The sequence below is a fragment of the Pungitius pungitius genome, chromosome 6, assembly GCF_949316345.1.
Source record: "Pungitius pungitius chromosome 6, fPunPun2.1, whole genome shotgun sequence".
Lineage (NCBI taxonomy): Eukaryota > Metazoa > Chordata > Actinopteri > Perciformes > Gasterosteidae > Pungitius > Pungitius pungitius.
This window is the reverse complement of record NC_084905.1, coordinates 1,674,016-1,688,866: the sequence shown is the minus strand read 5'-3', so window position 1 is coordinate 1,688,866 and position 14,851 is coordinate 1,674,016. Positions and strand designations below refer to the sequence as shown.

The 14,851-nt window shown below is 44.9% G+C and overlaps 1 protein-coding gene across 3 annotated transcripts in view; it reads right to left on the bottom strand.

Annotated features, from left to right (window-relative positions):
• Nucleotides 1-9,556: 9,556 nt before the first annotated feature.
• Nucleotides 9,557-14,851, bottom strand: part of ldlrad3 (low density lipoprotein receptor class A domain containing 3) — a 63,067-nt gene continuing 57,772 nt past the window's right edge. For 2 of the 3 annotated variants that reach the window (XM_037451416.2, XM_037451418.2), the window contains 2 exons: nt 11,808-12,183; nt 9,560-11,228 (listed from right to left, as the gene is read on the bottom strand). In XM_037451416.2, coding sequence (XP_037307313.2) covers nt 11,045-11,228; nt 11,808-12,183 — 560 coding nt within the window. In that variant the 3' untranslated portion in view covers nt 9,560-11,044. Of the gene's footprint in view, nt 11,229-11,807; nt 12,184-14,851 lie in introns of all 3 variants that reach the window. The other variant, XM_037451417.2, reaches the window with a different exon arrangement.

The window sequence follows — 14,851 nt, the reverse complement described above, 5'->3', positions numbered from 1 at the left end:
ATTTTACGATGTCTTTGTTTCCTCGATGTTGGGAGGGGTGGGAGTAGCAGTGGGCAGGACGGATTGAGCTGGTGGCGACATGGATTGCCGCAGACATACGTGTTGCTTCTGTTGCCTTGTTTGACGTCGCCTTTATTTCTTTCACCGTTATCAGATCATGTCCAAACTTTCTGTTTTTCTTCGCCCCTCATGGTCATTTATTTATGGCGCCCTTCTCCTCCACACTTCTTCCCCCGCTTTCAATCCATCTCTCTCTTCTCCCTTCCTGTTCTTCTTTCCCTCTCCAGGGTGGGAGACAGGTCACAGCTGTAGGGGGACGGCGAGCCTGTCACGTGTTGCTTTGTTCGTGCTTTCACCGAAACATACCGACACAAGTAACCCTGGCAACCGCCTTTCTTTAAAAAAAAAAAAAACCCTACAGTAGTTAGGAGGAAATGGCAGCTTTCCTTTTGCAGCCGGCATTCCCCCGACTTGACTTTTAATTTCTCTCCTCTGAGGATGATTCACGATCTTTCTCACATGTGTCGGTCTAAAATGAAGTCAGATCTGATTGGACACTCTGCCACCTACCTACCTACCTACCTGGAGGTGGCTGCCAAAACGCTCTTTGCTGAAGCAGGATTATGTGAATGTCACGAAGAGAGAAATGAATCTTGGTGTGCAGCTCTATAAATATTTGACTCTCCTTCCTTGAGCTCCCACCGCGAGAAGCCGCTCTGCCTATTCCTGCTCTCCTCACCAGAGGGAACAGGGTGGCAAGTCGTCTGATTAATTGACTAAAAGAGAACATAGATCATGTTTTTCGGAAGACCTAGAAAAAGTTTGCGCCTATCCTCTGAATCCTACAGAACATCTTATTCAGCGTTAAATCTGAGCCTGTTACCAGTGAAACATTACACGGCTAAAGCCTGCCCTGCTTCTCCCCACATTCCTTTGTAGTGGTGTGTTGAAACACATTCTTCCTCGATGTATTCCCATCTCTGTGTATCTCTTCTATTTCTAGCTACTAGCTCAAGGGCAATTGGGATTTTTCAACTTAGGGTAGTAAAGCATAAATCACCTTGGTTCCACAAAACGCAACTGGCGAATTTGGCTAGGGGGCAACTTGTCCCACAAATATATCTCTAATTACAATTAATTGAGGAAACAAAACAATTAAATTTGGCAAAAAGTATGGTAAAAGTAAAGTACAATTTTACACAGGTATTTTTAGGTGAATGCACTGCTTCACACAACATGACCTTAAATAAGGAGCTAAAAGTATCAAAGAGCTCGAACCGGAGACTAAATGCAGAGAACACTACATGATTGTATGCATAAGATTTGTATGACTGAGATTTATCCAATTAGTCACACAGATAGGCATCTTTGGTCGGGATAGGCATAGATAAATATTTACATCCCATATTTCCTCCCAGGTAAAGCCCAACAAAGACACATATAGAGTAAGGATTGAGATTGAGATTTTTCTACTTTACAAGTTTTAGTACTATAGAACTCTTACGTGGGAAATCTTTTCATATATTGCTCATCTCTGCAATATGGCGTCCTGAGGGTAAAGCTTTCAGTGCGAGTGTGTGTGTGTGTGTGTGTTCTGTGAGATCATCTGAGGGTATCACAGATGGCCTGGGGTCCCTTTGCCGACAGGACTCTCATTTATAACCATCAAGGGTGGATGCTGCACCCTTTCCTCTCTACCAAGCTCACTCTCCCACTTTGCTAGAACAGACATACGCACAAATATACACACGAGCTATGTGCTAGTGCACTCTACCTAGCAACGCTCGGCAACTGAATGGCATCACAATGCTCCATGGTCAGCGCAATCAATGGACCTCTGATGTTTGAGGATCTGGCTGCCGTCCACAAGGGGGACTGTTTGTCTTTGCTGATCAACCATCACGGTCCTCACAGCATTATGCCATCCTCTATTCACTCCGACGGACCGATTCAACTGAAAATCAAAAAGCCGCATGAATAATGAATAATATTTTTCTTTTCTTTTGGCAATATATGCAAAAAATGAGACCAAATGCAAAAAAAATGTTTTGGAAACTGATGCTGCTCTCTATTCAACAGTTGCTATGCTTCATTTTAATTCAAGGGAACTCAACAAGCTGTTACACATACTCCCCACCCCCCGTCTTCCTATCAATCCACACAGCAACCAGTGCCCGTGGAAGAAAAGGATCATCTCCTTCTGGTGCGTTCCCTCGGCCCGTTTAGCAAAGGTCCCCACCCCGGGGCCTTCGGGCATGGCTCTGTGCCCTGACACCGGAGTCTGAGGGAATGCGTACCCTGCTGAATGCTTTCTAATGGCTCAGAATGGTCTCTAATAAGCTTGAAGATGAAGCGCTCCGTATGGCGTTTTTCACCTGGGAAAATCACAATCTGTGCACTGGATAGAAGTTGATGTGTATAGACACGCACACACACACACACATTTACATGGCCAGCACATACACACATACACACACACAAACACACATTCAACTGGCTTTTTGCAGCCTCAGCGCACTATTGTCCTTTAAGTGAATAGAGCTGGAACATGGTCAGTCACGGTTCCATTAGGATGCTGTGTGATTGAAGACTCATGTCTGCTTATGTGTGTGTTGTGGTTTTTTTGTGTTACTATGTCTACTTGTGTCCTTGACCGCTCCACTCCTTTTCCACCCCTCCCGTCGAACATAATAAAAGAAGAAAATATTAATATAAAATATCGATTGCTTTAATAATATTGCTTATAGTGGAATACATATGATGTATGAAATGCAACGGCCCCCTCTTCTCTTCATGCTTTTGCTAGGCGCTAATTAACAATAGCAGTGCCACATATAAGACCATTTGTTCCCCCTCTCCACCCCTCCAGCCCCCCTCTAATTCCACCCGTCTACTATCTGCCTCACAAGTCTCTGGGGTCTCATAATGTAGCACACTGAATTTGGCCAATCCAACATGTGCTTTGTTACCCCCCGACCAGGGGTTTCTCCTCCTTATTAATTTCCCTGTTTTCTGACCTTTTCTGTATAACCTTTTCCTCAACACATTTCCTGGCTTGCTTCAGATCTTCTTTGTACTTCACCTTATTCATTTTATTCCACTACTGTATTCCTTTGCACGAGTATTGGAATAGGATTCCAGGGCGCTCGGTGAGTTGTTTATACTCGTCCTCTTGCCCTCTCCATCCTCTCCTTAAATCAATCTCTCACACACTCTCCCGTCCCGTCGGGCCTTTCTCCTGTCACTTCTGTTTGTGGACCCCGCAGCTGCAGGGCTTCATAACATCCATGACCAGCGGTGAGAGGTGTTCTATCAGCAGAGGGTGTGAACGTGACCAAGCGGGGACTTCCCTCTCTTCCTTGGGCCACAAAGGCTGGATGCTCTGCAACAGAACAGCAGCAACCACAGAAAGGCGCCCGCTTTTGTTTGCACTTTAATGGATGCTGCCCATTCACTTATTCGCTACCCTCCTCAATCTTGGCTCTTTTTTATTTTTGCTTTCTGTCTCTTTTCTCTCACAAGCAGTGCTGCTGAAGGTTTCTTTCTTCCTGTGCTCCAGCAGCACTACAGTTCAGTGCACATATCACAGAAAAGTCAAAGGTGTCTTTGATGTAAACCTCCTACTTTGCAGATGTGCACTCAGCCCCTCAGCGCACCTGAGGTTTTACTGTTCCACTTCACAGAGCACTAGTTGTCAGGTCAGCGCAGCCCGGTAAGTCCCGGGCTTTCGGGGGCCCCCTGGCTCAGGAGATCGGGGGGCCGGGGGCCCCTACTGCCCCCCAGAGGGAGGGCCCATGTGGACGCAAGGGGAGGGCCAGGTTGACAGTTCAACACACAGGGTCTGCTGGTGACCAGGGGGCCATTGAGGGGGCGAAACTATACTACTTTAGATGGCACCACACCCCGATTCCATCCCCCAAGCCCCTGGGCTGTTGTTCCCTCAGAGAAGAGGGTGTGTTTGCAAAGGAGACCAGGCGAGGAGAGGCAGGGCCCGGGACAAAAGACGCTCCTTCGCCCAACGCTGTTCTGCATGGTAGCGGCTATATTCTTCTCCCCTCTCTTTTTTTTGCCTTTTCTTCTCTTTGGGTTAGCTGCCATTGTGGGGAAGTGATGGGGACCGGGGGGGCATGTATGATGGATGGAACTTGGGGGCATGGACAAGTTTGGGGGGGGGGGGGGGGGGGGGCTGCAGGGATGGAGAGGCCCAGTGTCGTGCTCCCTGTGTGAGAGGAACGTGCGTGGCATGGGGTGGACCTGGGTGGTGCATAGACCCTGGTCGGGGGGGGGGTGGGGGGTGGGGGGTGGGAGGGTTATGGTCTCTATATGTTGTGTGTTTCATGGAAATGGGGGGAGGATGTAAGCCTTGGTAAGAAGGAGTGTGTCGGGGTCCATGCAGAATCTACGGCTGAGGATTTGTGGGTTCATGCTGAATAAAAATATGAGCTTTTGAGCATTGTGGGAATCCAGCTGCAAGACAAGTCATCCACAAGCAAATCTGTTGATTAAATGATCTAAATTATTGATCTAAAGTTGATTAATACTGGCAGATATTCCAGAAACGTTATAGGATGAACATAAATATCAAATATTCTCATGATATTTATTTGAATACAGAATAAAATAACTCTGCAAATTGAGAACCCAGTCAATAAGTGGTATTTTGTTAGGAAAGAGTAGAGAGTAGTGTGTGTGTGTGTGTGTGTGTGTGTGTGTGTGTGTGTGTGTGTGCACGTGTACGAGTAGAATGTGTGTTCTTGGGTGCTTCTGAAATATGTGGAGCTCAGTTCTCTGGGGGTGAGAAGACAGATGAGGGTACTGAGTCAGGACGAGGACACAATATTTCATCATGGACACTACAAACCAGGACTGGATAAATTGTTTAAAATAATCATCATGTGGCTATCCGTTGTGCCGACAGCATATAATACCACACACGCGCTGTGTGATATTATCATCAATTTGGAAGCTGCTCTCATGTGCTTGTGTAACCTAAAGAAAAGCTTTGTCCTTATTTTATCCAACCTTAAGAATTAGGAATTCTATTATTCCCGAGGGAGTACCCTCCTCCCATGGCCTCCCTACTGCACCTTGCACTCTGGAATGTCCTCTTCCGTCTCCCACTGTCCACCTTGCAATGTGGAATGCCGTAGTCCATAGATAATCATCAACTGTTCATAACCACAGGAACACCTTTCAGTAATTTGCATAAAATCTAATCCCCATTCAACTGCCTGACAGCATTCAAATTCAGACTTTCTTGTCATTTGCTCAGTACCGGCAGAAGTACATTTTATTTAAAAGACCATGAATTACAGAATGGTAATTGTGTTGAGGCTGCTCTATCTAGATAACCAATTATTTGTTTCCAAAGCGTGTTTGAAACGCTGTCCAGGTCACTGAATGGGGCTTTAACACGTTGAGCATGAGGTTGTTGAATTAAAGACAAAGGCAGCAAACCTCATACCACTCCCACTGTACCCTATCAGATTGGCTGGAGGTCTTTGTGGACGCATACAGACCACCTGCTGCATGACAGAATGCACTTACGCCACACTTTCACTCTCCTCTCATGAAGAAAGCAAACCTCCTCCTGCATCACAGTCAGGAAATACACCGAAAGGAAACAAGGACAGACGCCAATCTTCTGCCCGTCAGATACCAATCAGGGCCAGGCGACCTGCTGGCATCACTCTGCAGAACTCAGATCAGTATCTGGCGCCATGCTGGTTGTCCAGTAGCCGGCAGCCTGGTGGCTGTCACCCAGTGCCCAGAAAGAGACATCCTCTCAAGGCCGGGACAAAGGTGCTGGGTCCTCAGGGATTACCCATTAGCATGCTGGTCGGTGTGTTTAACTCTGGCCTGAATGGAAGAGGCCAAGAGCCAGCAGCCTGGTCTATTCTTAAGCAGGGAAGTGTTACTGTTTCAGCTGCTTTGACTTTTAGCATGCATGCGTACATGCACATCAGAGGAATTCCTGTTTCTGGTTTGTTTACTGAGATCATCACAGCTAACGTGGGATGCTGTAGTGAGTCATTGATGGAAGAACTCACCAAATTTTTAAAAATCGTTTCAGGAACCTTTCCTGGACTTCGTACCACCAACGTGGTCGGCTGGCCTTTGAAACCGAAATGTCGGTCTTTTAGTTGTTATCAGACATCCACTGATTTAATACACACATTCTGTTTGTTGTCAGATTTGCAGAATCAGGGTGATTACAGAATGAATGAATGTCGCTTGAAGTGGCACAATGAATGCATCCGACCCATTCTGCTAACCCTGCCACAAGCTATACAATGAAGCTGAAACCAGGTGCTTGCTGAAATTAGTTATGATGTGTTGTTCTGTGAAGTTAGCCAATTTATTTGAACGTGTGCAATGTGCGACCATAGTCTTTCATTTGCTCTGTGTGTGTGTGTGTGTTACATAATAATGCGTTAAGGCGCATGTATGGAAATGTGTATTTGTGAATCTCTGCGATTGTCCTTAACAATCCGTGTGTCCGTGTGTGTCCGTGATTGTGTGAAATGCTGTGTTTTTTTTTCTCCCGTGCTGCTGTGTGTGCGATTGTGTGCTCAGACTTGCTGGCTGGTGGCTGATAGTGACACAAGAGGCCGTGTGTTTGTGGGTCTCCTGGCTGAGGAGATTCCCACCGTGCTCAGCGTGTCGGGGCTCTGTGTGTTTTTTTGAGGTTGCACGCGTGACTCCGCCAGCTGTTCTATTCTCCTGGTGCGCCCCCCCCCCCCACCCCCCCCCCCCAACCCCACCCGGCTCCGGTCCCTCCGCGACCCCTCCTTCCCTGGGAGGCCTGCTCTTCATCTGATAAGGGCCACGCTGGCCAAACCCTCGGCAGAGCTCCTCAGAGCCCCTTCAGAGCTTCTCCGTGCTAACAATACGCCCTCCGTCCCCTCCACGCTCACACCATTTACATGTGAAAACACGGGGTCTTATCTGCAGTTCACTGCAGCTATGGCACACCGGCCGAGAGAGAGAGAGAGAGAGAGAGAGTGGGAGAGAGAGAATGGTCGTTTATGTGTGAGCGCCTACAACCCTTCATGGATGGATTGTTTTTATCAGAAAAACACACGAGCATAGTTGAAAGTTGAAAGAATAAGAGTGTTACTGACAGTGGAATAATATTATCCAGTTATATTACGCTGTATTCAAACGCTCACGGCCAGTAACGGGACAAGTAGTCGATCTCTTCTGTCACCTTGGAATCGTGCCATGATGCCGGTCACAACCTTTCTACATAAACATCACCACTTTCCTCACTACTTCCATAACAGCCAACTCAACTTTTCCTCCTTTTCCTCCTTGTCCTTGTTTGCTCCCTACTTTATCACTGGCCACTATACTTCATCATGTGCGGGATCACAACTCAAGGGACGGCGTTATCTGGTCCAGCAACAAAATATTTCACGGCATACGTAAAAAACAACCCTTTCGCCGATTTACCAGCTGCCAGCCATAAATAGAAAGGGCAGACAGCAAAATAGAAGTGTGCAGGCTTTTAATTAAAGTCTGTGTTGTTAAGGACTCGGGCTAAGCAAACATGGGCCTCCTGCATCAGAGTTTGAGATGAGACAAAGGAGAGTGGGCTGATGACAGAAAAGAGGACAAAAGGGGGGGTAAGGGAGTTAAAATACGAGTTCTACGAGTGCTGAGACATCAAAGATGAGCAGGACGGTGGGATGGAGGGGAGACGGGACGGGCGTGTTGTCAGAAATGATATTGCATGTTATCTGATATGTCATAATGTAATGTGGATATTGGAGTGGGAGGGGCATTGAAGAAATGCCAGGTTTTGGGTCGCATTACAATGAAAATAGGGGGTGACTGGTGAGATAGTATTCATAATATTCATGTATTCAGGCAACTAGTTGTCATGAGAGATGTAGATAGTTGCCATGAATCTAAAATGTATGCAAATCTTTGTTCAAACCTTTGTCATTTTTTTTTAGCATACAAAAGTGTAACAAAACCTAAATCTGACTTTTTATCTTTCACCGAAGCGCACACAAATTCTTCAGTTTTGAAAAATGAACATTGAGTTCAAGGTTTTGTGCATAATGGTGCCATGGTGACCTCTTCTGGTGTAAATATAGAGCTGCAGGACTTCCGCTGCCAAATCATGGATACCAGATGGGACTCAAGCACAAGCTGATTTTTACTCTTAATTCAAACCAACTCAAACTCCAAGGCAGCAGCTGTAACCCCTTTTTGGAAGGTGGAAAACTGCGTTTAATGAGTTTAAGGCCTTAAAGTGTCTTACAGTGTACACTTTTAGACTGTTAAAAAGCATTTAGATGACCATAATATAGGAAACAGAGGAAGTAATGCAGCCTTATACTATACACTTTGTAACCCTTTTAAAGCAAACTACTATTTAAATAAATCATTGTTAGTATCATCTCTGAAACTTGAGGTCCCTGTCAGTTTTATATGGATATTTTCCAGACATAAAAATAAAAAATGTCTCTTCCTGTTAAAATAAAAACTTGAAGCAGCTCATCTATGAGCTGAAGTTGATGTAGGACTTCCTGTGTGAAGTTATGCCAAACGATCATATAACTAAATCTTTTTTTAAAGATAATCCATTGTCCAGATTCTCTCTCCAAACAAATGATTCCTATAAAATAATTAAGTGGTTATCATTTTCATTAACTCTATGTTAGATCATAACAGGAGTATCATGAAATTAAATTCAGTAGAAAAAGATAACTATAGACTTTAAGTTAACTGTCCATCAGGACATTTCTAATACTGTACTATACTATTCACGTACTTGTGCACTGTCTCTGTGTGTTGTGTATTTGGGTTCCAGTACTCGTGAGCCCGTCCAGTATATTGTAAAAACAACGTGGCTCCTTATGGGCATTGCAAGTGTCTCCTACCATATTCATGCAATACTATTTATTATATTCTAACCTTGGATCTCACCTTGGAGAGACAGACGTGTGGCTGAGCTGCTTCTCATCATCCTCCCTGCGGTTCTTCAGCTGCTCCTTCTGCATTTTTCCTGAGCGCAGAGATCCAATAGAACGCATCAACACCTGATCCAGACTCTTTGTTCCAGATAAAAGCCGCTGAAGAGCCGATCCGATTTGCCGGACATCGCCCGATGGAACCGCATAACACATCACATGTACAAGGCAATGTTACATGTCATTAGAGTACTCTGATTACTATTTTTAGACCGTCCTGTTTCCACCCTGCTTTCCAACGAGGGCTCACGTCTGAAGCTTTGTAATCCAGCATCAACAGTCCTTTCTCCATCTTCTGCGATTATGTATTTTTTTATCCTTATGCTTTACAACTTTATCCCAACTGGTCTAGATTGTACTACTTCTGTTTGAGAATTATTAAATTAGATAATGGATATAAAATAAAACGAATTGTAAAGAACTGGTTCCTTACTGTTGACTTGTGACCACATTATATGTAAAGATCATGACGGGTGAACAGATGTGAAAAAAGCCAACTCCATGATTTCAATTCAGAAAAAAGGGGATTTGATCTTCAATGTCCTTTAAAACAAAACAAAGATATAAACAACAGAACAGACAGAACGGCATTAATGGCGTCCTGAGAAATGCTTCCAGTACTACATCAGATAACATACATTTTAATATAATAAAGATACAGACGGTAAGTGGGACACATGATCATTCCTTGTGAGGACAAATGTTAATAATGATGATTATCTTTGGTTTTCTGTATTATTTATTGCTGGCTCCGAAGGAAAAGAAAGATTCAAAGCAAAAGTACATTACACGTGTCTCACTATAAAGACGTATTTTAAATAGATTTCTAAACTTCTCCGAAATCCTGTTTACAGTGTTGAACATTTGAATGTTGAACGTTAAAAAAAGGTTTTTAGGTGATATAACATTTTTGAACACAGATCGTTCCGATTTGCTTTGATGGTCATTGTCTAATAGTACAGACGATGATTTACCAAAATGACTTATTTATTAGTTAAAAAAACCTGGAGGACAAAATTAAAACATCTTATTTAAGGGACGGTATTCTTAAAATGAATGTTGTCATGTGAGATTACTACGTTATTGTTTAAATAGCCTAAAAAAAATCTGTGCCCAAAAAGAAAATGGCTCACAATAAGGCATCAACCAAATAGTTTTTACATTTCTTGCTGTGTCTCGATTAAAACATAATTGGTCTTCAAACTGAAACGGAACAGTTAGTGCTGAACAATACACAGGATTCTCTGCTCAGCGGAATGAGATGTACCTTACTATATATACATGTATATCTATACATACGTATACACATCATTTCTACATCATTTCAACAATAATGCCATACAGAATTGCTGAATTTGTAGGTTTTCTAAAAAAAGACTTCCACTTCTTATCTAGAAGTATTTCTTATATTTTACAAAATAACTTTGAAAAAGCTCTTGGATAATATGGGTTTAGTTTGAGGTACCACTCACTTGTAAAATGCTATTTGTTTACTACAAGTCCACTGTAGCTATATTATCGGGTCGCTCTTCACATCAACACTAGAAAAAGATTCTAACTGCTGAGAAATCAAAAATCCAAAAATGACCCAACACTGCATTAGATTGAATTAGATTTACTCTTAGCATGGAATCAACTTTTTTAAGAACAAGGCTTCAACACGTCAATGCTAAATGATTGAAAATCATCAGTATATCATTCAAACACTGAAATCACGAACACAACTAACATCCCACGATGGAAAACACTACAGATGCGAAATGGGCATCAACTCAATGTCGAACTAAGGTTGATGTAGTGCAGCCAAGCCTCCACTAGAGGGAGCCCCCATAAAAGATCAGTTCAGCAGCTGGCGCTGCTCCAGTGAGCCCACGTGTGTGTGTGTGTGTGTGTGCGTGTGCAGCAAGTGAAGGACCCGATCAGACAGTGTCTTAGTCCTGGTGGCTTCGGCAGGTCTTTTCTGTAGCCTGGTCCTTCAGTCCTTCAGTCCTTCGGTCCTTCAGTCTCGGATTTCCTGACTAGATCTACCCAGAGAGAGGCTACAGCTGGTCCGACTCCTCTCAAAGACAGCTCAAACTCAGCTGTGGGCCCGAGGCTTCAGTTCTGGGAGTGGACGGCGCTGCGGGTTGTGCTGCTCTGCTGTGGCTCGACGGGTCTTGTGGGTCCTCGTATCGAGGGAGCTCGCCCTCTGGCGGAGGCTCTGAGAGGTATGGAGGAGGAGGGAGATCAAACCAGGGAGGCCGACTAGGGGTAAGAGAACAGAAGAAACAGATAATAATGTGATGTCGAAATACTGTACAATGAATGTCAATATTTGAACCAGCATCAAGCCAAGATTTTGGATGTGCTTAAATATTACTGGGAAGCAAATAGAAGAACATTGGATTGATTGAATTTAAACATAATTCATGTATACTCAATTCTGGTTAACTTGAGTAATGTGTAATCATTATTAAATAGCACCAATCTTCTATTAATCTTTCATTTTATACAATTAAATAAATAGAATAACAGTAAATGAGTAACCAGCTGAGGAAAGGGGTTAATTGTCTGAGAAACACGGTGACAGCTCTTTCAGATAGCATCCTTTACAACTCACTTTATTCCATGTTGATGAACTTCAAGGGAATAATTGCCTATTACGTTGAATGAAAATCCTACGCAAGATTAGATAAGACTCTGCCAAGGACGTTGAACACCACTACTTCAGCTTTAATGCTTTCACGCTATTTTAATTGTGGCTTACATTGCAATGCCAGCCTTTTGGATACAGTCAAATGCTATAAGGTTCCATTCTGCTGTTGGAGAGATCATTTCTCTCACCTGACATCCAGAACAGCTTGTGAGTATGACGGAGGTGAGTCCATGGAGAGCCCAGAGGGATAAAGGCTCCCAGAGAGCAGCTGCAGTGTCTGAGGAGTTGAGCCGGGGGAGAGGCCGGGACCCCCGGTGTGGCCGTGGCCCCGGTCCAGAATGACCAGACGGGAGAGCAGCAGGGGCTGGTGGTGGTGGTGGTGGTGCGTGCCTCCTCCTACACCTCTGGGCAGCAGGACGCTCCGCTTCCTCTGGTGATGGAGCACCAGGGCCAGCAAGGCCACCACCAGGACAAAGATGACTGCACTGCCAATGACGGCGTAGGTGATGCTGGGGTGGTAGCGCATACGATAGTCCAGTGTCACAAAGTCCTGCCCCGGAGCTTCTGTGGAGGTGTGTGGGTGGGGGGAGTGTGGGGGGGTAGGGGGGGAGAATGAAGAGCAAATTGATGATGACTGAGGTTGGGAGAAGACAAGAGGACGAGTGGCGGCGAGGGAGAGACAGAGAGACCACTGGAGGGAATAAGGGACGGGGAGGAAAAACAATTTGAGGCGAGCGGAGGCTGAGGGTGGAGCAGGGTGAGTGGTGGAGTTGAAGAGCTTCGGGGGGGAATGGAGAAAGGAGAGAGAAGACGGGCATGAATTTAAAGCAGCGCATTCAGGTTCATCCTGAAATGTGCTCTGTGGGATTCAATAGAGGAAGCCTCTCTTGGAGATGAGAGTGCTACATAATAAGCATGAGGGGGGTGGGGGGCGGGGGGGGGGGGGGGGGACTAAGAGAGCAAATGGCACAGAGCGCCCTCACAAGTGGGGACGTCACTTTTTTACCTTGAAGGAAGTGAGTGAAAAGGAGGGACTTAATAATTCTGTGTTAAGGCCAAAATAGCCCACAGCCATTCGGGATAAAACACAGCATTGGAGGCGAGAGAGGGCACCGGGGACCGTCCCGCTGTGGCCCAGAGAATCCAGCAAACCGTACGCTCACGTCCAGAGCCCTGTGGCCAGTGGCAAGAGATGCAGAGCAGTCAGCTCGCTGCCTGGTACGAGATACGAGGGGAGGGAGTGCTACGATACAGCAGCTTGTGATTATCACAGATGGGACGACGCTAGTAGCGCTTAAACCTTTTTCCGCTCACTGATGTCACAGAGTGGGAATTTAAATCAGCCACTTGGGTGACGCTCATTTTAATGGCCTTTCTGCTGCTACCGGCACACTGTGAGCAAGGAAAGCGGAAACAATCCCTTATATTACGGAGCTAATAAGCAATGAGCAACATTAAAGTGTTTTACAGTTCCTGTTCAAATGACACTGTTGCTTTCGGGGGTCTGTAAACATGAACACTTCAAAAGTTCAAAACAGCCTTTGGAGCACCTCGCATGCTCTGCATGTGTTGCTTCCTAACTGACATGTGCACATAAACGCTTATATACACGATGAGTGACTTCTCTGTTCGTTAGCCATCGTTTCTGAGGAGCCTACCATGCAGCGACTATTGTGAGATATCTCCGGGTTGAAACCATGGCTGGAAAACCCCTGGCTCAGAACTGCGCAGAAGAAGGTGTCCAATTGGATTCTTTTGAAGTACTCCAGTGTTGTATGGACTTAGAGGCGCTTGGGGGATATTGCAGTTGCAGCACAAGGTAGAGCCAGAGCCAAATCAAATGAAACGTGCAGAGCTCCAGCTGATGTGACCTCGTAATGGTGAGTTTAAGGTCCGATTTCTAAATATACATCGACTGAAGCAAACTCCACTTACTGATTCCTAGTGTATTACGTAATACCTCTTTATATTAACTGGAATTCAAATCATGCCTTAATAGAGGTCACAATTTACACTTATATGAATAATTTCACACCCATTTAAAAAGAACAGGTGGAGCGTTCAGCTTCATACGGGTTACGTTCCTCACTATTTCTTCACAGGGCGCAGTGACTGCACGGAAACGGTCAAGCGCATAATGTTGCAACATTTTTTTCTTTCTTTTTTTTTTTACACTCATGCACCTCGATAGACGGCCTCGAGCAGACAAACCGAAGGGTGCACAACCAAAAGACACTGACTAATATATTGGACCAATATATGTCATCCCTTTTAAGAAATGAGTCAACTACTAGACAGATTTAGTGAAACAAATGTTAAACATCCAGTAAACAGTTCTCTGCTATGTAAATAATGCTTCAATAACCTTTTTCAAGATGTAGTGTAGAAATTGGTGTTCAGTCACCTTCTGACGGATGAAGGCTAGCTGGTTCCCCCCGGGTTCCAATCTTCATGCCAAGTTCATCTATTTCATCTACAATAATTGCTAACATGTTGAACTTCTTTTAAGAACCCCACAGGGTTGGAGAAAACATCAAAGCTCCATATTTGACTGAGCCTTTTCTGTACAGAGGAGGCATTTTTCTCAAACTTGTTTTTTGTGTTCTCCCAAACGGCACGCTGGCCGCCTCCTGACCTCCGAGGCCCTCTGGGGGTCAGTGTGCGTTTGGGTTTGTGTGCACACACGCTGTTGAATTCCCGACAACAAGCAGCCTGGCATAGGGCCCCATTCATGTACCATTGGTCACTGGTCAGAGGCCCCATGCCTTAATTAAATGAAATGTGATTCAGATGCTGTACCCCCGGCCGCTGCCTCAACTAGGCCTCAGCCAATAAAACAAGCCCCCCCTCGACTCCCCCCTTTAGGATTTACAAAATTGCCTAGTTGTTCATGCCACCAATTAATTATGAACCGGACTCTCAGCAAAGAAAGGCCAAAACAAAGAAACATTATTTGCGTAATTACTTAATTAAAAAAAAGCCCAAATAAAAAGAGATCACACCTCTGCCACCCTGTCCTGCCTTTCAGGTCTCAATGCAGTCCTCCGGGAGCAGAGAGGGACACACACACAAAGGAAACTCGTAATGCTGGAACATTAACAATGGGATCCCATTCAGAGCATTAGTGACGGAGGCGTGAAAGGGTGTTTCACATCACACAGGAGATGAAAAGAGACGGAGATACAGACTGAAGCAGGCTTCTTTTCCGTTAGAGGACAAGAGTGTGTGTGTG